Source organism: Megalops cyprinoides, chromosome 19 (genome assembly GCF_013368585.1).
Source record: "Megalops cyprinoides isolate fMegCyp1 chromosome 19, fMegCyp1.pri, whole genome shotgun sequence".
NCBI classification, from domain to species: Eukaryota; Metazoa; Chordata; class Actinopteri; order Elopiformes; family Megalopidae; genus Megalops; species Megalops cyprinoides.
The window spans coordinates 24,716,891-24,739,600 of record NC_050601.1 but is presented as its reverse complement, the minus strand read 5'-3'; the positions used below and the strand labels follow the sequence as shown (position 1 = coordinate 24,739,600).

The window sequence follows — 22,710 nt, the reverse complement described above, 5'->3', positions numbered from 1 at the left end:
TTTAGGTAAAATTCATAACAGAACATGGCGACAAAGTAGACATGGCACCCATCGATCCTTATGATTCTCAATTCTGATCTTTATTATTATTTAATGGTGTATATAAGTATTTGACGCTGTTTAAATGTAAGATGTGATGTACTTAATTGTGTATAGTATTTCTTAGAGATGTTTATTTTATATAAAGTAAATGTTATTGCCTATAAAATGTTATTAAACGAATGAATTAAAATGATTTTTGGAATGTTGCTTGTCTAGATTGGGATTACGCATTCATTTCTGTATATTATCTGGAATATGCATGCCCGTGAGTGTTGAAGGTGTCCGTCATTCGAGTATCAAGCAAAATAGTACTTAACGGTTCTGATGGGTGAAAAATGTACTCTTACGTAGACACGTATCGCCACCATCAGATCTTTACAAGAACACGATCACACACATAACCATTACCTTTCCTAGCCACTTACCTGTATTTATATCAAATAAGACGCAGTCACATATGCGCACCGTTTTGTGCAGTCTCCTGCTGTTCCGATGCCGATTGTACTGTTTTTTTGTGCATGTATGATGCTGTGAACCGCTAACCGTTTCTCTATTCCGATTGTGCGAAGCGACTTCTTTGGATTATTAACTCACTGGGAAAACCAGTAATTCTATATACATCCTTTATTTACATGCAAACATTTTATCGTTGGGTTAAATTACAACATCCACCTACTCACTATGTGAGTTAGTTTTCTTTTAAATTGATGGCCGCAGTGACACCCTGTGGAAAAGGAGCTAGGCTGTTCACTAAAAGGTCGATACTCAGGTGAGCCACTGCCATTGTAACCTCGGCCCAGGTACTGCATTTTAGTTGCTTCACTAAGTATCCAATGGCAAAAATGAATAACATGGAAAAAAATGTAAGCTAATATTGCTCTGAATATGGTATCTGGACAACTAATAACACAAATTTTGAAACACGACTCACAAAACTCAACAGATCTGTACCAATTGTTACAAAATTTTGTCTTTATTTACATTCTCAAAATAAATCAACGGGCAAACAGGAGTCCGAGGAAACATGTGAGTTTAAAAACAAAGAACTTTCCGCTTTCCTGTGGAACAAATTACACTCGCTACAGACTTGTTAATCAATCCGGGAGGGGAGCAGACGCTTGTCTTTTCGTCCTCGCCACTTTAAATCTTAGTTGAACCCGTTCCGAAAACAAAAGCAACATAAACGATAAGCCATTGACCGAGGGATTCACAGATTCCCGCGGCGGCCCAAACGGACACCGCTGGGACCGACGCTCTGGTGCGCTCTGTTGGGTGAGTATCTCAGACGGCTGGGGAAACGGTGGATGACGCGACGACCATCGTCAGAAGATAACTGTTCTAGGATACGGTAATGGTATTTTACGTGGGCCTTACAGGGGAGCATTTATGCATGCCTTTAACGGTCTCATCCAAATACATCCCGACGATACACCTTGTGTCTGAGGTCAAGGATTCCAGAATTTCTCTCGTTATCGGGCCATGGAAAACCAGAAGTTCGCGGTAGAAGTTTCGTCCAACTGTATTGACAGTGACGTTTCATGATTTTCAAAATGTGTTGAGCCATTATGTACTTTTTTTTTTTACCTTTACTGATATTAAGCGCTAAAACTAAAGCACGTGTTAGCATATTGTGTCCGTACCAATATTCAGCAGAAAATATTGCAGCTGCTCGATTTAATCGAGATGGATTTGCGAAAGGCGGGCAGTGACGTCATCGGAGCCCTGTCATTTTAATAGACTACAGACCAGTTTAAGCTCCACATTATTAAATGTAACATTCCAATAATATAGCTGATCAGAGGCAATCCCCCCTGTTAGCGAAATGGTATAAAAACATTTGTTTACACTCGCAGACCAAAAAAATCATGCCTGTGATCTATAGGCGGACACAGGAATCTAAATACTGTCAAATGTACATCAGGTTCTTACTGAAATTAAGTAGCATCGTTACAGTAGAAATGCAGTCCTTCTCCCCCTCTGAAGATCGCTACCCCATTTAAACCATCCCGTTACTCTCAGTAACAACTCCTCAACACAACCAACACCCTCGGAGCGCAAGCCACATTCCAATACAAGACAACGGGAAGAATATATACCACTCTACAATGAAGAAATACTGATCATCAAAATCTGTGACAAATTATAAATACACTTTAAAATATACACGAAGAAAACTTAACCAAACTATGAGAAAGTAACCTCATAAAGCCTTTTTTTTCCATTTGTCAAATTCAGCCCAGCAAGGGTAGTGCAGGAAAGATCTGTACAATGTGATCTGTGTAAGGAGCCTGTGCGGGCTCCAACCGAGCCACCCTCCCCCTGGCAGTGGGACAGACGGACAGAGAGACGGTCACCGCGGCCTCCCTCCAACAACGAGGCTCCCGCTCAGTTCAAACGTCTTTCACATCAAAAAACATCCAGCTGGCCTACGAAAACATGCGCTTTCAAGCACTCCACAAACTAGCCAGCGCGCTCTGACGCGCAGCTCGGGTTACCGAGCGCCCCCCGAGTGGCCACAATCCGTCACCGCAGTGCATCTGTTCAGAGAAAAAAAACGATTCAAATCAACCGATTTAATCAGGGAGTATAAATAAAATAAATAACAATCGAAGCAATAACACCAATGACAAAAAAAAACTTCCAGTTCCAATTACGTAAACTAAGAAATGCTGTTTTGCCCATGTAATTGGTTTTGGCCGATACTGTTCACAGAATAAAAGGTGGGATTGTACTAGTTTGTATCAGCAATGAGTGACTAACTTCAACAAGCATCTAAGGGCCTTAAACCCAACATCACTGAGACTAATGGATGAAGCAGGAGAGCAGGGGGATGCTCTCCCAGCCAGGTTGTTGTTTGTTCTCACTCGGGTTGTCTGTTCAGACCGCTGCAGGGCTCAGAGGGCTGTCCGGGATCGGTCACTTCACCCGTGTGTGTGTGTGTGTGTGTGTGTGTGTGTGCGTGTGTGCACGCGTGTGCCTGTATGCAGCGGTGTGTGGAAACGTTTGTGTGTGCGCACGCGTGCGTGTGTAGCGATCGTGACTGGAGCGGTGCGTGCGCACGCTGGTGTGCGCGTCACTAGGTGGAGGTGACGGTGGTGCCGCTGCCCAGCCTGATGATCATCTGCTGGCAGTCGTGCAGGCTGCGCTTGTCCCCCAGCTTTTCCAGGGTGCGCGCGGCGTCCGCCAGCATGCCCACGCGCTGCCCCGGCGCCGACAGGAAGGAGGGCGGCAGGTAGCGGCACGCCAGCATCACCGCCTCCGCCTGCTCCCGCTGCCCCGGCCGCGCCTCGCACTCCTCTGCGGAGAGACACACGCCGCACTCAACACACACAGACTGCACTGACACAGTGTACTGAACACGCTGTATTCATACATACTGTACTGAATACACACTGTATTCACATATACTGTCCTCAGCTCTCTGTACTGAACACGATGTATACCCACACACACTGAACTCAATGCATTCAGCACATACTGTACTCACACATTGTGTACTGAACACCTTGTACTCAACACACACACTGTACTCAACACACACACCGTGCCATAGGTACTATACTCACACATACTGTACTGAATACACAATACTGCATCCAACGTATGAGGGCACACACTGTAACAAAAATACTTCACAGAGCACACACACACTATTTTCAACTCGCACAGTATCGAAAATACTACAGTGAACACACACACCATACGGAGCACACAGAATACTGAGCACACACACCATGCTGAACACAGAATACTGAGCACACACACCATGCTGAACACAGAATACTGAGCACACACACCTGTTTTAGCTCCAGGCGTGGCGCGGCGCCTCAGAGTGCGGTCCAGCAGCTGGTGGGTGCGTGTGGGACTGGCCCCCGCCATCAGCCGCGCTGTGGCCTCATGCAGGAACAGCTGCAGGGAGGGCAGGAGAGAGAGCGTGTCAGCCACAGGACGCCACGCATACAGCTCTCTCTAACCACTCCTGTATCACTGCCTGTGACCCGCCCATCTGGTACTAACCACACCCATATCACTGCCTGTGACCTGCCCATCTGTCACTAACCACTCCCACATCACTGCCTGTGACCTGCCCATCTATTAGTAACCACTCCCACATCACTGCCTGTGACCTGCCCATCTGTCACTAACCACTCCCACATCACTGCCTGTGACCTGCCCATCTGTCACTAACCACTCCCACATCACTGCCTGTGACCTTCCCATCTATTAGTAACCACTCCCACATCACTGCCTGTGACCTGCCCATCTGTCACTAACCACTCCCACATAACTGCCTGTGACCCGCCCATCTATCACTAACTACTCCCACATCACTGCCTGTGACGCGCCCACTAACTGCTACCACATCACAATGTGATCCACTCATTGATCTTTAATCCCTCCCACATCACTCCACCAACCCCACCCATCTTCCAGTAATCCTTCCCGCACCTCTCCAACCCCACCCATGTCTTTGCCCTCTGTTATTTTTCCCCCTCCCCTCCGTCCCCGTCATTTCCTCTCCCCTCCCCCTCTCTCACCCGGCGCGTGGCGGGTCTGAAGCTCTGTGCCAGCCTCCTCAGGGAGCTCAGGTCCTGCTGGAAGCCGTGCAGCTCGGGGGGCGTGGCCTGCAGGGCCCCGCCGGGCGTGGCGCTCTGCTGCTGCCGCCACACGCTGGTGCGCGTCACCAGGAGGAGGTCACACAGCAGGAGCTGCACCACCTGCGGACAGGGAGGAGGTCAGGGATGAGGTCGTCCGCTCTGATGCGGGAGGAGCGGGAGGACGGATGCCGGAGTCCCGCGGGGGACCCGTTTGAAGGGAGCTGCCAAGCCCTCCCCTGGCCCGGGGGGTGGAGACTGCGGAGGACGCCTGTGCCAGTCAGAGCTCCCTGCTGTTCAGTGCGATGAGACAGAGAACAGTGTGTGTCTCGCCGGTGTGTGTGTGCATCTGTTCAGAGCATCTGTTCAGTACTGTGTGTGTGTGTGTGTGTGTGTGTGTGTGTGTGTAAAACACTGCGCGTGTGCGGCTCAGCTCTGTGCTGCACTGCAGAAACATTGCACTCAGCGCAGACACATGCAATGCAACTACAATGCACCGCAGCACCGGCCAGCGCGGGACTCCAGCTGCTGGCTGTGCCTCCAGGACACAGTGTGTGACCCTGTCTGTGACTGGCGGATACAACCGGACCCCCCAAAGGCCCTTCACACTGCCATTCCACATGAACATAAAAAAGAGCAACACAGCAGGAACCAATGAGGAAACGTCCCGACAAGAGGGGAGTGGCCCGGAGATGACCAATGGGGCACCTCAGATGTCACCGTGGAGACAGCGCAAGGTGAGGATGTTAGGGTGACACGGCAGCTTATGAAGGAATGCTATGATGGTAGCAGGGTCCTGTGCACATGGGGACAGTGACAGTACCTTGTCTATGCTGCTGCAGTGGCAGTGGGGTCCCAGGTTGAGGCTGTCCCTCAGAAGGCCGCTGGCTCTCTCGCCGTGACTCAGACTCAGCTGGTAGTTCTCTGGTTTGCTCAGAAGGGCGCGCACCGCTCTGAACACACTCAGCGTAGCTCGGGGCAACGGGCTCCTAAGCAAAAGGTCACACAGGTGGATGAGGCTCCAAGTGTGTGCGTGTTCAGCAGGTATATGTGCGTTTAGAGAGTGCTGGGAGTTTGTGTGTACTGATTGTATGTAACGTGAAGACAGGGCACACATTCAGTGAGTGAGTGTGTGAGTGCAGTGTTTTCAGCCATTGAGTGCGTTTTCAATGAAGGAGTGTGCAATCCCAGAGCACGTTTTCAGTGAGCACGTATTTGTCAAACGTGCGTGTGTCCGGTAGGCATATATGTATTTAGTGAGTGCGCTGGAGTTCGGTGAACGTGCACATGTTCAGTGGACACGCGTGTGTTTAGTGAGTGTGTGTTGAGGGACGTTCTCTCACTCTGCCGTCTGCAGGCTGCGGGGCAGGTGCTCCACAGCCGGGTAAAGCCTCTCCGCCGCAGTGTCGTCTCCTTGCAGCCAGTTGATCACCACCACCGCCATGTTGGACCACCACTTGGAATGCGGGTCGCAACCTGCCGACAGCAGGCAGGACGTCAGCACCGGGGGGACTGCGGGTTCACGACCACCACATCCCCTCACAGCCTGTCCACACGGCCCGCTTCTATATACTGTGCTTAAGGTCTGATGTATGTACGTATGTCAAATGACCATCTCAAAAGCAACTGCCTGCACTTCAACCAGGAAACCTAAGCAAATGTTCAGTGATTTCATTGGTGGAAATCTTTAGGTTTTGCCAAACTGCACGCGGTTAAGCCCAGTCCATCCACTCAAAACCATAGCACACACATTAAACCTCAAACCCTTGTCAATTGAGGCTAAAAATACAGAGGAAGCAAGCAAGGAGCAGGGCCAAAACCAAAGGAGTCCACCCCACTGGAAAGGAGCAAAACCCCTGGGTATCCAGATGAGTTACTTTCTGTAAACTGGCCAGTGAACAGACACAAATGGGACAGGAAGTCACCCTAGTCTCCCGTTCTTAAAAGAGACACTGTGTGGACGGACCGCAATCTCTGTGCCCCTGAAAAAGTGGCGGGAAGAAGGCAGCGCTCACCTGTCAGGGTGGCCATGTTGGATCCGATGGCGAAGCACTGCGCGGTGGCGCCCGCGGCGTCCGAGGAGCTGGTCAGCAGCTGCAGGTACTCCAGGGCGTCAGAGTACTCCCTGAGGGGACAGGGACAGAAATCGCGTTAGGGAAGGGGTGGGGAGACAGGCTCACAGCCCCAGAGAGAATGCTGATCAAAGCATGCCTGTGTACAATGGCATTTAAAATGCCATGATAATTTTAACTGACCATCAATCATTTCAACTGCTTTTTTTTACATTTGTTTATGGACAGGGCTGTGCGTCAGTTAGTAAGTTTTGTTGGAGACGGGTCGAGAAAAAGTAATGGAAACCCAGGGAAACCGTTCAGCTGTCCATACAGAATGCACACCAAGCTCCTCCCAGAATCGCCAGGTGCCCTTTAAAATGGAGTGGGACCTGAGGCGGCAGGGCCCACTTCAGAGCGGGTGTCACTCACCCCTCGCCGGAGCCGGGTATCTTCTCGCCCTGCGGCTGGGCCACGCAGTACAGCGCTTTCTCTAGCAGGTGCTCCCGAAACGCCTGGGTCACCTGGGCCAGGGGATCCACTGCAGGGTGGTGACAATGGATACGCGTCACCAAAACTTCACAACCACGCAACCAAGGTACAGCCCAGGATTCACCTGCTTTGCTCACAAGCTAGTGAGAGCCACCCTGCCCACAGACGTACCTCTACAGCTCGGTTAAGCTGCAGTGTTTCACTTCCTAAATGAATACGTGCCCTTGTGGAACTTGGTTACAACTGGTGTTACGGAAGTCTCCTAAGTTTTTTAATTATGGTAGACACACTGAGAGACTCTTGGTGCAATGTGGCTGAATGCATTTATAACACTTAAGATTGTGGCCGTTTGTGGATTCTCCAGGTATGGGAGAGTAGAAAAACAACGGTATTTTTGCAGTAAGGCACACTAACCGGTGTTTCCCGCCTGGCTGTAGATGCTCTCTTTCGGGGTGCTCCGCACCGCCCAGTCCCCATCCACAAAGAAGCGGTGGCCCAGGGGGTGGCAAAGCCACTGCATGGCTGGGGGGACGCTGCCGCTGGGGGACAGACAGGCCTGCCGAGCACTACTGAGGAACACGCGCTGTGGAGACAGGCCGAGCCGCAGTCAGACACACAGACAGAGAAACAGACAGTCAGTCAGGGGCACACACACAGCACAGTCCGGCAGGCAGGCAGGCAGACACACACATGCGAGCGCACACACACGTGTTTGTGCGCACACACGCACACACACGTCAGACAGACAGACACAAAATCAGACAGAAACACAGACATAGAGAGACACACAGAGAGACACCCAACAGACCTTCAGGCAGAAGACAGAGTTGCTTCACAAACCCTGAGGTCAAAACCCTCTGAAAATATGTAGGCATCTATATAACATATCTTTAGTGCAAGCGTGCACAGACACACACACACACACACACAGCGAGGCAGGCAGCGGGGGGTTCCTCACAGCAGTGAAGTGCAGGGCGCGGGGTAGGCTGGCCTTCACCCTCAGGGCCGCAGAGACGTAGATCTCCGCTAGCGTGGCGACTGGGAGGCACTCCCCCGCACACTCGGCCAGGTTCACCGCGCTCAGCGCCATGTGCACCGCCGAAAGGTGGCTGCCACACAGCTTGCCTACGCAGACACAGGGAGACACACACACGCATTTTACCCCCGACAGAAAGAGTGGGCGCGGCAGCTGGGGAACTAGAAGATTGCGGGTTTGGATCTCAAATAAACCACTGCTCCATACTCTTGGGCAGACCAGAACTGCGTCAGCAAATACCCAGCTGTATAAATGGATAACATGTAAAAATTGTAACCTTTGTAAATAGCACTGAATAAGAACATCTGCTAAATGACAATACAGTAATGTAGAAATATAATAATTCTTGAGACAGGTGTCAAGGTGGAGTTTCTTCCCTAAATATCCAGATAATAAAACAAATAACATGTACAATGTGAACTATGTAAGTATCTCTTGTGTACTAACCAAATGAACACTTGCATTTTTTACTGCTAAGTCCACATTTGCTGTATAATATAAAGAGCTTGTACCTACAGTGTGTGCTACAGCTGTAACTGAGTTCATCCAGGGTCACTGGTGCCCCCTACCTGTCATGTGCAGCTGGTGCAGGCGGTGGTAGACGAGGGCAGCGTCGCGGCTGCTCTTGCGAGCGTCCTCCTGCAGGGGGGGGCCTGACCTCAGCCCCCCGGCCCTGCCCGCCAGCCAGCGCCCGACCCACAGGCGCTGCAGGCAGAGCCGCAGCCCCGCCCACAGCGCCGCGCACGCCTGGTCCAGCTGCGAGGTGGGCAGCGGCCGGCCAAGCGCCTTCAGGCACGTCCACAAGTTCTGAGAGGCCTGAGCGAAGTCTCCCTGCAGGGGGCGCCAGAGGGAGAGCACCGAGAGAGAGAGAGAAAGCGATACAGAGGAACAGAGAAAGGGAGAGCAGGTGTGAGCGGGACAGAAAAAGAGAGAGAAATCTCACAGTTAATTTGCGTATTAAATGACCTGGCTAACACTGATATAACTGAAAGGATAAAAAATATTAGGGAATTGTGTCAATAAGGGAAATAATCATTTATCATCTTGCACCAAGAATGAAAAATGGGGTTGGCAGAAATTGAATTATGGGTTTTTCATTTGTCTGAATTACAGTCTGCTGCTGCAATGACAAAACCAAAAAAAAAAATCAAGAGACCTGTATTAACCAACGCACACCTGGTGCTGGTCACAATGGTCGGTTGCCAGCTCTCATCTTTTAATAACCGGACACCTTAACTGAGAAATCTTGTGCCACAAAATATTTTTTTACAACTAACGTTGTTCTGTAGTCATCACCTCCACCACCACTAGGTGGAGCACAAATAATGTAATAGCTCTTGTGTGTTGATTGCTTCGTCTGTTTCAATGTCTGCCAACAGGGTACGTGGAAATGTTATGGTTTGATCTGGATGTAAGCAGGTGAAATGGCTGCGGGACACGGAAGAAAAGCTTAGATATTGGGACTGCTACTACACCTGATAAGCACAGGTAACTCTTCTGCCCCTGTGCCTCCAAAGCCCGATTCTTTCACAATGATTTTTGTCAACAAAATCAGACTACCATCTCTAACTTCAAGCAGAAAAATCAGCAGCATCTATAAATGACTATTGCTCTTGAAATTACAGGGAACCTTCTAACATAGCAGTATGTTCCCCGGAATTATGAGAAAGTAGGAGAAAACCCAGGGAAAGTGCTCGGGCGGGACTTGCCGCCGCAAAGAAGGAGCCACATGAAACAGCTTAGGGTCTCACCCGGGCCAGGTCCAGGTCGGCCTGCTTGCGGTGCCTCCAGAACAGGACGGAGGAGCCGGAGTGGGGCCGGGTCACGGGCTCCCCGTACACCAGCAGCCGGATCAGCACCGCCGCCACCAGCACCCCGTTCAGGAGCCAGACCAACAGGGTGGGCAGCATCCAGTCCAGCCAGCCAGCAGCCTCTGCTGGGAGAGGGCGGGGACAGGACTGCTTACCCTATATCCAAGGAGTCTGCTTTTTGTTTTTTAATTTACATGGGACACAGTGTGCACCAGCTTTTTAAGATGTTATGACGTTTCTGTTAAGATGCTATTTATATGTTTCTGTTAAGACGTTACTCATACACGTTTTTGCTCAGATGTTACTCGCGATATGTTTTTGTGTGGATGTTACTGATATAATATGTTTTTATTGAGATGTTACTGATATACGTTGTTGTTAAGACATTATTGACATGATGTGATTTTGTTTATTATGACGTTATTGATATGTTTTTGCCAATATGTTATTGACATTTGGTTTTGTAACTCATGATATATTCAAGGTACCTCCGCCCTCCAGACCCAGCATGCTCCTGCCCGTCCCAGAATGCTCAGGGGCCCCTGCAGAAGTGGTGGCACCTGCTCCTCCGCACAGCAGCGCCGCCAGCGGGTTGAGGGAGAGGAAGAGGAAGGTGAACGCACACAGGGCCATGCGCGAGCGGTCCAGCATGCCCACACTGCCTGCCGCGGGGCGCTCCGTCTTAACCGCCTGGGAGACAGAGAGAGAGGGAGAGAGGCAGGGAGGGAGAGAGGGAGAGAGAGAGGGAGAGGGAGGAAGGGAGAGAGAGAGGGAGACAGAAAGAGAGAGGGAGGGAGAGAGGGAAAGAGAGAGGGGAAGGGAGGGAGGGAGAGAAAGAGAGGGAGGAAGCGAGAGGGAGGGAGGGAGACAGGAAGAGAGGGAGAGAGGGAGGAAGAGGCAGAGAGGAAGAAAGGGGGGTTGAAATGACACTCAGTACTGCATGTACACAGATGGGTGGAGGTGAGTATGTGTATACATGTGTGTGCAAGTGCATGTATTCAGGTCTGTGTGAGTGCCATACATAGGTGTGTGTGTGAGTGTTATATAGAAGTATGCGGATATGCATGTGTGCAGGCATGCAGGTGAGCGGTACCTTGCTGTCCTCCCCCATTGGGCTGTCGGGCTCCGAGTCGCTGCCACAGTGGGAGAAGGGGCTGCTGTGCTGGGGGGAGCCTGCGTCTGAGGGTGGGGGGGTGGGCAGCTCGCTCTTCACCTCGCACTGCGCCCCGTCCACCTCCATGGCAACCAGGTCTTTCAGAGATTCTGCGGGGAGGGGGGGGGGGGGGGGTTATGGAGATCAGGGGTCAGGGCTCAGAGCTCAGGCAGCCATTTTAAGCCCGGCATGCTGCGCGGTGTCACCCCCACGCTGTGAAGTCGGGTGAACGCATACAGAACCTGGGTGACACCCCCCTGGCACGCCACCCGAAACACGAGCGCAGGGACACACTCACTGTTCGTCTGGGCGGCCATCTTCAGAGCCATGTTCTCCTGCTTCAGCTTCTGGTTGGACTGCTGCAGGAAACGGATGTAGTCGATGGCTTTCCTCAACACTGCTGACTTGTTCAGCTGTCAAAAAAATATATTACTTGGTTACAGCAGTACTGTTATAGTATATAAGCATATACCATATACAAGTATATAAATATAATATATATGTTAACATAAAAACAGTGTAAAACAGCGTAAACATGTAAACAGTACTACAACATAAAAAATTCTGCCCTGATAACCTAAATAAAAAAACATTACTTTGCTATAGTCTGTAAATACACAAATTAGTAGTTATACCACTTAAATTGAAATGACATGTTAATTAACATAGTCATTACATGCGAAGACCACAGCCACTGACTGAACCATCTATCACTAGGACGCCTGTGCTGAAGACAGTAATGCGAATCTAGGACTGAAGACTGCTTCTGAAAGGTACGTTGTGATACTGGCCGTCTCTGTTGAAGTGACAGAGCGGGCGAGCGTGCCGCACCTTGGCCTCCGTGCCCGCCACCAGGTCCTTGAGCTCCAGGATCTTGTCGTTGATGGAGGAGCGGTAGCGCTTCTCGATGGCGTTGTGGGCGGTGCGCTTCTCGCCCTTGTGGGGCGGGCCCGCCGGCTTGCCGCCGATGGCGATGCGGTTGATGGGCAGCTTCTCGGCGTCCACCATGACCGGGACGGTGGTTAGGATGGTGCCGCCGCTCATGAGAGCCTGCAGGGAGGTGCTCTGCACAGGGGCGGTCGAGGTGGCCAGGGTGGTGATGCAGGGGGATGCCACAGTCGTCACCATGGTGCAAGCATCCGGCTTCAGGGCCGTGAGCAGCAGAGAGTCTGCTTTAATGAACTGGGGCTGAAGCAACACCTGAGAGAGAGAGAGAGAGAGAGAGAGCGAGCAAGAGAGAGAGAGAGAGAGAGAGAGAGAGAGAGAGAGAGAGAGCAGGAGGGAGAGAAAGGGAGGGAGGGGGGGGGGGGATGCAGAGAAAAAGGGAGTGAGAGAGGAGGAAAGGAGAGAGAGAGAGGGAGAGGGAGAACGCGGGAAGGAGGGAGCGAGAGAGGGAGTGAGAGAGGGAGAGAGAGTAAGACACTTCACACCTTTTAGTACGGCACACACACAAAAAAACTATGTGATGCATGGACATTCTACTCTCCTGACACATAGCTGGACCTTGTTCAGTTGGGGTGATGTCGACATGTGGGCATGTTTCATTTCAAAGGCCAACATTAAATGGTGAGACTACACTAACCTAAATTTAGGCTGGAATTCAATTACAGGGCATTGCTCTTTGCCCTTCGCTCTGAATTCAAACAAATGAAAGAATTATACACCCTGTAATGCAGTGGGGCTGAATTCCAATCTTAAGTGCCAAACATTGCCCATTGCCCTTATGAAAGAAAAATAAACTGACATTTCATTCTCTAGTTCGGCTGTTTTTGGAAACATGCTTTGAAACGTTTCCCATGCTTTAGTGGGGCCACAGTGACACCAAAATAAAATGAGCACACACATGCATACATGTAATACATGCACATGCAGATACGCGTGCATGCCCACTCGCTTACCGGAACTTGCTGAACGTGAGGAGAGATGGTGTGTGTGGGCGGAGTCGAGGACGTGGCCAGTATGGGCTGTGTGGGTAGGCTCTGCACCTGGGCCTGGATGGTGGTTGGCTGTATGTGCTGTGGAGAAGCAGGGACACTGGCAAGGGTTTGGGCGGTGCCTCCTTGTTTGACAGCTATAGGAAAAAAAAGATTTAGTTGTGCTGATTACCTGAATTCCGACAAAGTCTGCAAAATGGTTGTCTGGTCAAATTTCAATCTGGTTTGCTAAACCCAAGATTACCCTACAGCAGCGTTTCCCAAACCTCTCCTGGAGGGCCCCTTGTCCTGTATGTTTTAGATCTCTCCCTGCTTCAACACAGCTGATTCTAATGATCAGTTTCTTATTAAGCAGCTTCAGGAGTTCATAACGAGTCGATCATTTGAATCAGCTGTGTTGGAGCAGGGAGAGATCTAAAACATGCAGGACAAGGGGTCCTCCAGGAGAGGTTTGGGAAACGCTGCCCTACAGTACACAGATACACACTGGGAGTATTCTGAACTGGAAGTTAGCCTAGTGACTATCAGCTACCGCTACGAAACCATCACTACAATGATAATGTTTGACATACTTTTCTAATAATTAAAAATAAGAAACATACTACATGATTTCTTTCGCACAACAAAATAAATTATTGAAACAAGTTGTATACTTTGATTATTCAAGTGCAGTAGTTTCTGACTGAGCATACCATAGATACAGATGAGCAGACCTCAGGGGATGGCATGCATTGCTGTGTGACAACTTACAGATTTAGTGATTTGACTGTTTTATTCGTTCAGCTAAAGAGCTGGCTATCACGGCTGTAAAAATGCAAGGATTTCCCACACTAGCATGTTCTTTGCAGTAATTAGCTAACCGTGCCAGCTATCAACTAGTACAGATGAACAGATTTTTTTCTCTATAACTGTTCTTCACAGATGCTATTGATAAATAAGATCAAAATGATCAGAGTTTTTCAGAATTCTTCTGCAACTACAGTAAAGAAGCTTTGGGTTAAAGTGTATTAAAAAGAATTTCATTTCGTTGCTTATAAACTTGTCATATGTCAGTATTTATAACTTAAACCCCAATAAACAGAAATAAGAGCATAGTGGTAAGTGACCCCCAATATTCTTTCCCAGTTAATTCAACATAATCTTGCTATGGTTATTTTGCTATAATTACACTGGTACATACACAGATGAATATGGTTTGACTGTGTCTGACTCACACTTTTGTTCCTATAAAAAAGGAATAATGAATGGAAGCTTATTTGTGAATGAAAAAGACGGAAATGGCAATGATAAATTAAAAACCTATGTGTGCAGATTGCCAATGGGGGTTATAAGTGTATACGTCGTTGCTAATGTCATTAGCATTGTGCCAATCTCATAAACTCTTTCTTGTATTTCTCCCCGAGTGGCACCTTCTCTCACTGCCCATGCTTCTTTCCTCTTGTCTCTGTAAACTGTACTTCCAGTGCTTTGTGCAAACGATCGATCAGAGGCTTTTAAAGTTTGAGCAAGCTGTGGAAAACAATTTGCCCAGAGTGACTGAAAGAGCTACGATGACTGGATTTAGTTCTCTTTATTAGATATTCTCATGTCATGACCAAATTCAGAATTGGCACGTGAGAGGTTAACAGTCTGTGCCACTGAAGAGCGCCTGCAGCACTGTTGAGCTCTAGAGCTCAAATGTTAGAATTTGGTGTTCAACTGCACTTTTGAGTAAGTAGAATGTCAAAGTTTGTGAGAAAATTGTCTCCTTATAAACTTTACAGTCCATATAAAAGCATTCAAATGGGCCACTTCAGCATTACAGATTAATTACAAAGTTGTTTTTTTTGAAAATAGATGCATTATTTCAATTCGTTCCCCATTATAATGGCGGCCTTTTTACTGTAGTCATAAATGTATAATAGAAAAACAAATGTTAGGGATAGAATGGGGGTTTTCTGTGCCAGACAGTAGCCAAGAGTGACGCCACACCGACCATCGAGGAAGACCGCTCTGTGCATCCCAATGCGCGGTCCATTCAGGGTCAGCGGGTTCAGATTACTAGGTCAGAGTCAACAATGTCACAAATGGTCACCTTTCGATAACCTGAACTCTGGACCCTCCTGTACCATCTCCCAGCCTTTTATTGCACAGCCATAACCAAGCGATTACCCAACACACTCTAGTTACCCAAGATGCTCTGTTTAGACAACTGGCCTCGGTCACACAGTCACTACGAGCCCTCTTGGACCTACTGCCAGCATGTGGTAGTGCACGGTCCCACAAACAGACAACTGCTGTTCTTCTCAAAAAGACTTGGAATTGTTATGGTCTTACGGTCTTTCAAAAATGCAAAAAATGCCGTGGGAAACAAATGTGGAATTTCAATTCTGTAGCCGGTAAACAATGGGGCCGCTGAAAATTCTACCTGGCCTCAGTACAAAATAAATACCTTTCAAACCGTAATTGGTGCACACACTCCTTTCCCTACTCTAGTAAACCGTACTCTACGAGTCTATCCCCACATGTCCCTCTGTAACTACCCAACAGAACTGTTTATGCATCGATGCCGCTAAACTACTAATACCACCAAATTGTACCATATGTTTCTGTATACCATTTTACCATCTGCTTCAATACATTCAACCAATTACCAACCTCTACATACAACATCTTCATTATTCATAGGCAACCCTACTGCTACCCCTGAATGATTATGCCCCCCTGCAAACTCCACCGTAAATGCATGACCTGGCTCTATGTCTCCATTTCCAACCCTGAAGTACCATTCCATACTTTATATACAGACTATCACTAGTTTTTAAGACAAAGTTTTCTCACAACTTTACTATTCAGGTTACACAATGCAATAACACCATCACCCAGCTCAAATAACAACCAGGGGACACATAAACTATTTGCACTGCACCACGGCTAAGTCCCTTTTTGATGGCGCGGATTGCCAGTGTTGTCAATTCCACTCCTCTAGGTAGTCTTGTCATAGGGACGCACCTAATAAGCACTGCTATCAGTCCAGCAATCCGTTTGGCATGGCAGTTGGTCATGGCTAGCACAATCTGGCAGACACTTGTGTAATAAATCAATGTTCCAATTTTTAATGATCCTCTTTCTAAGAATGCAAACTGCAAGTGGTACAGGTGAGTCATCCAGCAAGGTCCACTGGCAAAGCGGTGCCACAGCCATCCTGAACCTGGCAAGGGATCCTCGGACCCATTGTGCAAGCTGTTGATAGAGAACTGCACAAAGGTTGCTGACACGTCTGTACGAGGGATGAAAAAGGCCCTTATTTTCGTTCCATTCATGGGGCGCGATGGACAACACACGTGGGCACAGTGCACACGCAAGGGTATGAAAAGGCCGTTCAGGATTCACAGTGGCACTCTGAGCTTCACCAGAAGCGGGTTAGCATAAACTGCTCCGGGCTTTACCAGAAGCAAGTCAGCACAAGCTGCTCTGGGCTTTACCAGAGGGAAGGTAGCGTAGGCTGCTCCGAGCTTCACCAGAAGCAGGTTAGAGTGAACTGCTCTGAGCTTCCCGAAAGGAGGTTAGTGCAAACCGCTGCGGGCTCTACCAGGGGGAGGTTAGCATGGAAGCTGTCTTTTGGAGATTTCACAACCCTGCCTGGAACCAAGCCTGGAGTGGCTCCATCTGCTATGTACTGGGAGTGCCATTTCAATCCCTCACACAGCCACACACACAGTTTCCTAGCAGGTGAAGGGAACAGGATTTGACATGGATGTCAGCAGTACGGATGGGGAAATCCTTACCTTGGTATCCACTCTGGGGGGTGTAACTGATCAGAGGCTGTTGCTGCTGCTGCTGCTGTTGTTGTTGCTGCTGCTGCAGTTGCGTTTGGGGAGGGGGAGAGGTGAAAAGGGCCTGGGGGGTGGAGCTGAACGCTGGGGGGCTCATCCCCGCAGGTGGGTGAAGGGCAGGCGGGGGGGTTTGCTGCAGTTTGGGCTGCCGGGGCTCCAGGTTGGTCTGGGCAGGGGCAGGGGCAGGGGTGGGGGTCGCAGGCGTCGGCCGCAGTGGCGGTGTCGTTATCTGCTGGAGCTGGGGCTGGGGCGGGGGCTGCTGGAAGGTGGGGGGCTGGTACACCTTTGTGGGAGGGGAAGCACTGCGGGTGGTGGGCGGGCCCAGCAGGGCATCCAGGTGAGGGGTGCTGCCAGGCCCCAGAGTGGTGGAAGAGGAGGACGAGGAGGAGGAAGAGGGGGAAGAGGAGGAGAGGGGAGGGGGAGAGGGGCTGGTGTTGGGGAGGCCTGGGACGTCCTGTGCAGGGGCCATCCCAGCAAAGTGGGGGTGGTCAAACAGGCCAGTAAACTCCATGTCCTGGTTGTTAATAAGCTGCAGCATGTCTGGGGACAAAAACAGAGAAAGATGGGTCAGCACAGAAAGCAACTCCAATGGGTCTAACCACCCTCTCTGATGGTAATAGTGTAATACCCATGACTGCAACACATTTCAGATTCAACCTGCTTGGTACAGCAATTTGCAATAGCTTACACTGAATGCAAAATGAAAGCTATGCAAGCCACCCTTTAATCTGATAAGGAAGTAAATGCACAACTGTAATACACATCTATCAAATCGGTTTACAACACATACAAAGGTTATTCTCACTAAACATCACTGTTCCCCCCCCACCCCCAACCCACACAATTAAGACAAATTGCAGTAATACAGCCCTAATAACACATAATCAGTAATCATGGAGTGCAGTAAAGTATTTGCATTGCATTCATTTGTTCAGCGAGTGACCTTTTCCAAAGTGAACAAATTACATACATTCCATATATAGCTGAATATCTACCAAAGGCATTCAGGCAAAATCACAAGCTATTCTCCCTTACCTTACACTCCTTACCAGATGACCATCATGTATTACTAAAAAATTATGATCGTCCAGAGCTGGAAACTGACACTGTCAAACTAAAGACCAGATGCAACTGAACTGCAACGTGCTTCGTGATCAAATTTGAGCAATTAACAATTGCTATGCAGTTTTTATTCTTGCACAACATATTTTTTCATTGATGTCAGTGCCCTAAGAACTCATGGTGTTGTGCAAACATTTTGAAAAAAGTCACACTCGTGCAAATTTGTGACTGAAAGGCACAATGAGCATTGCGGTTTATACTGAAACTGGACATACACTTTCACATTAGATTACAGTATTTGCTTTGTAGATAGCATTATCCAAGGCAATTTACACTGCTTATCTTAATGTTCTTTCATAATGTCCAGTTGTGCAGCTGGAATAAGAGCAAGTAATACGTATTTTCCAACAATGTAGAACTGTAGTGAACAGTTTTGGAAACCAGTCATCTTGCTGGGGGAGAAAATATTCAACACGATTTGTCATGTTGTAGCATACTGTACTGCTGTTCTCAGAAGCCACAGTGTAACCTCAAACCTCCGTCACGTGGTCGATTAATTCTCAGACGGAATCGTCTTCGGCTTCACGGGAAGTACCGGACACTGCGTCATAGAGCATCCAGTAGCACATCCTATCTGACCATGCCCCGTTAGCCTCTCATGTGCCCTCAAAAGGGTATCACTGGTCATCCTTTAGTCTGAGTAACGGCGCTAACGTCTGCAATACAGTCTGATGCAGAATGCACTGGCACTCATGGTCTTCACTGCATAAACTAAGACCTGGTTTTCCAATTATACCATGCACACGTATCTGGGGTTACTGTAAATATCTGCATTTTGTTTTTTGTATTTGCCTGACTTTTTTGTCGGCTTTTTACTGATTTGTTTTTTGGATTAAACAGTCAGTGTGTCCTCAAATCATTACTGCTGAGAAAACAATTTTGAACACAGTTGAAAAGCAACACAAAACCAGAGGAACACTATCACACAAGCTTGTATACTCTTATTTTACTCCATGGCAAGGAAAGAGAAAAGTGCCACAGCACTGTTTATCAAATTCAAATTGCAGCGATTTTGGGACAGATAGCTTTAGACAGAAATGGGAAGGAATTTCTACGTAATTACTATAGGGTACCGTAACAGATTAGAATGTGTCTTTTCGGGTATTGCATGTAAGTTTAATTCCCTGTAATTTGCAGAAGACAGAAAAAAAGAATTTCTTTCACCGTGGACAGGGACAGTACAGGTTCAGAGCTTAACAACAACATCCCAGCAGGGATTTGAACCTGCAAACCCCATATTAAAAGTCCAGCCCTGCCCCTCCCAGCTTTCCATCCAGGCAATGCGCATTTGATAAAGCATACGCAGCTGTTACTTTACATAATGCTTTCCAGGAGGACCCTATCCATTTCCTGGTGTGTACAGTTACACAAAGCCCCTGAAATCCAGTCACTGGTTAGTAATCGAGCTAGCCAGGATGTTTGCAGTGCTGGGGATCTCAAACGCTGGCTGGCATTGCTTTTTTAAGGAACTGGATTTTCTCAGTCGGAGCATGGGACCAATAGACACACCAACTCCAGTCCCTACACTACAGCACATGGAGGAGGAGACGTGTGCTTAACTCAGAAGTCTCCAAAATGATCTGAGCAGAGCTGAGATTTCAGAACAGTTCTCACCATTTTGTTTTTCGTCCTTCATTTCAAAATGAAAGCAAGAACAGCCACCGTTTAGGGGAATACCTTGGTGCGTGTTCTAAACAGGGCCACTGTGCAAGCACAGGAACTGAAGATGATTTTGGGAGGGGGAGCCGCACACTCATTGAGAGACTGTGGGACATGACCATTATTCAGTCTGCTTGGTCACAACCAAAAAGAAGACCAGTCATTGTCAGTTCCACACAAAGATGCCAGTTATTTCAATGGAGGTGATGCGAACTTTTGGTTAGGGATCTTACACATTCAAGTAAGCTATTAGCACTGAAATGCATAACTATCCAACTGCAAGAATTTACATATAAAAGTTCTCTCTCCCTGGAAAAGGGTGTCTGCTACATTATGCTATGAATAAAATATACATTAATAATTAATACACATCACATCAAATTAGGCAGTATTATTAGCCATATGTGCCATGCTAAAATAATCATGATTGGGATGTAACTATAAATTATAGATCACTTTCATTATATCAGAAAGGATTTTTGAGTTTAGTATCAATATAAAGCATCAGCAAAGACAAACGTCTGAAAAAACCAAGAAATGCTCATTATAATTACGAACAGTATTACAAATCAGCAACCTTCAAAAGTTCCAGTGATTATTACTGTCAATGTAAACACCGTTTGTATTAACGGCTTAAACAAGTAATGAAAAACTTCATCCTGAGGGCTTATTAACGCGTGCAAAAGAAAGCGAAATTATTTGCAACTTCGACTCAGACCCGCAGGTCAACAGGAAAAGTACGTGAGTGGACACAACACGCCTCCTGTCTATCCGCGGAGAAACATGGCAGCCAGGAGTCGGGATTTGCAAAGCAATGTTTTGTATGAGGTGATCGCTCGCAGCCAATGAGAAGCCGCCGTCGTGCCTTGCTATGCGGACCGGCCCCCGCGGCAGTAAGCAGACCTCGCCGAGGTTACTGTCGGCCAGTCTTCCAACAGGGGTTACCTCAGGTCAATATTTCACGATTAACAATTCCACTAACTTGCTACAAATAACGATCATCATCCATACCGACCTTTTCAATTTGATTGACTGCTACCGAGCTAGCTGTATTTTCTGCAATGCCCGAAAACTAACGACGATAGAAAAATAGCTTGTGAGCGAACTAGCGAGCTAATATTAGCGGACGCTGCTGACTCATAGTTAGCTTCCGAATACTTAAAATGATAACGACCGAGTACAATCATTTTTACAGTGGCAGTCATGCAATCTTTAAATTATTTTTGAAGCCATGGTTTTCAGACCAAATCTCTATGCAACTGTCAGCTCTGCTGGTGAACTCTACAGAGGGAATGTCCGATAGTAACCTGCATGACGTCACTTACACAACTTTGAAGGGGGCGGGGCCCACGAGTCGCAACTTCATTGCACACCTCTAGCTACTAACGTTACTGTATTTACTGTATTCACACATGACGATGCGCTTACAGCATGAAATATATGATGCAAACCAATGCGAACTAATGCCTAGTTATTGTTATTCTCGATGTCCATAACAACGCTAGCTATAATTTAAAGCACAACTGGGACTACAGTAAAACAAACACTTATCCAGCAAGCTAGCCACTTGCTGGCTGAACACGTTAGAGTATTAGCGTCAGTACGTAGCTGGCTAGCTAGCTAACTAGTTCACTGGGCCAGCTGAGCTATCAGCTTCTCTGCAATCAACCGCTAGACTCCCCCCTCATCAGTCTCAACTAAAACTGTGGCAATCCAGCTACGGGCGACCTTTTGCTTCGTCAACTATTCTAGCTAGCCTGCTACATTTGTCTGTCATCAAACATAGCTAGCTACTTAGTATTACACCAACCAAGCTGTACATGCGGTTGTGGGTAACAAGCTATCAGTTACTAGTATGGCATAGTGTACTACATTCGCCATACAAGTAACTGGCGTTAGCCAGCTATTTTTGGCTGTCTCTGAAAGATCGCTGATCATATATAGCTAGTAAGCCACGTTTCTGCAATCTAAATGATACACCTCACACGCGTGCTTCATCACACTAGACAGCTAGTTAGCTAACCCTCTTAACCAAGCGAAGTGCTGAAGCTAGCTCTTACCGTCTATGTCGTTCAGCAGCGCCGTGTCAATATCGCTGGGATCATTTAGAGACAGGCTGGGATCCAGGTTGTCCAGTGACGGATCGTCAAAGGATAAGTTATTCATTTTGACTTGTTTTACGTACTGTTGTTTACAATTCCAGATACAACACTTGCCATGCAAATAAAACAACGCTTGTCGTTATAACAAGCAACAACGTGTCGCGGCTCGCCAGCTACATCTGCAAACACCGGGAGCTGCAAATCATTCGGAGCACTAGGATAAATAAAACTTTGCTATTGATTAGTCTGACTACTCGCTGCCCTCTTCCGCCTCCATACTGGTACTCAAAGCAAACTTGTCTAAACAGAGGATGATGAGTGTGCACGAACATGCTTACTGGGGAGCCACGCAAGCCCTCGGGCGCCGAAAATGACTGACATCCATTCCAACCAATCATCTGCGCCCGGTATGAGGCGCCTTCTTAACCCTGTGTCCGCAGGGTTAGCGGAGGAATAGATTACCTAGAGATGGACTCACTCTTGAGAAAATTTCTTTCATTGTTTTTCCACTGTAGTCGCGTTTAAATCCGTTGTTTGGACCACTGTGATGTTTTCTTTTTCTTTTTTTTTAATGTGTGTGTATGTGTTTTCCTTACATATACAGACCTGTACATACAGTATACAATGTTATAACTACTATTATTGCTATACTAGTTGAATTTATATTTATGATCTGAAGTTGAATTTGCCACATAGGCCAAATTCTCAATTTTATTAATACCACAATAGAAATTGGCTATTTTTACGTTATAAGTTGATTGTTTCAGTGCTATCAGCAAAACACAGGCACAACATCAGCAGAAAGTGAATGGTTTCATCTAATTTCTTTCTTGGTAATGGTGAAAGAAATAGATATTATGTTTCACAAATATTACTTAGAGTGTACATCCAATTGACG

General features: G+C 47.7%; 1 protein-coding gene across 2 annotated transcripts; it reads right to left on the bottom strand.

The window, feature by feature from the left end:
- Positions 1-1,047: 1,047 nt before the first annotated feature.
- srebf1 (sterol regulatory element binding transcription factor 1) lies at positions 1,048-22,106 on the bottom strand. 2 transcript variants are annotated; one of them, XM_036552467.1, is made up of 18 exons: positions 21,771-22,106; positions 16,882-17,469; positions 13,079-13,251; positions 12,012-12,380; positions 11,479-11,593; positions 11,121-11,290; positions 10,516-10,717; positions 9,968-10,152; positions 8,786-9,047; positions 8,139-8,305; positions 7,595-7,763; positions 7,121-7,229; positions 6,653-6,762; positions 5,981-6,113; positions 5,461-5,626; positions 4,581-4,760; positions 3,840-3,951; positions 1,048-3,339 (listed from the first exon to the last, which is right to left on the bottom strand). In XM_036552467.1, exons 1-18 carry the CDS (start codon positions 21,874-21,876, stop codon positions 3,119-3,121), a joined length of 3,537 nt encoding a protein of 1,178 aa, XP_036408360.1. In that variant the 5' UTR covers positions 21,877-22,106; the 3' UTR covers positions 1,048-3,118. The 2 variants fall into 2 exon arrangements, with proteins under 2 accessions (XP_036408360.1, XP_036408361.1); XM_036552468.1 differs by having other exon boundaries at positions 9,968-10,149.
- Positions 22,107-22,710: the final 604 nt, after the last annotated feature.

Coding starts and splice junctions, on each gene's coding strand:
- srebf1 (XM_036552467.1), bottom strand. CDS start 21,876: ATGAATAACTTATCCTTTGACGATCCGTCACTGGACAACCTGGATCCC. Junction 11,594..12,011: donor TGGCGGGCACGGAGGCCAAG/GTGCGGCACGCT, acceptor TTTTTTTGACAG/CTGAACAAGTCAGCAGTGTT. Junction 10,153..10,515: donor GCTGGGTCTGGAGGGCGGAG/GTACCTTGAATA, acceptor GCCCTCTCCCAG/CAGAGGCTGCTGGCTGGCTG.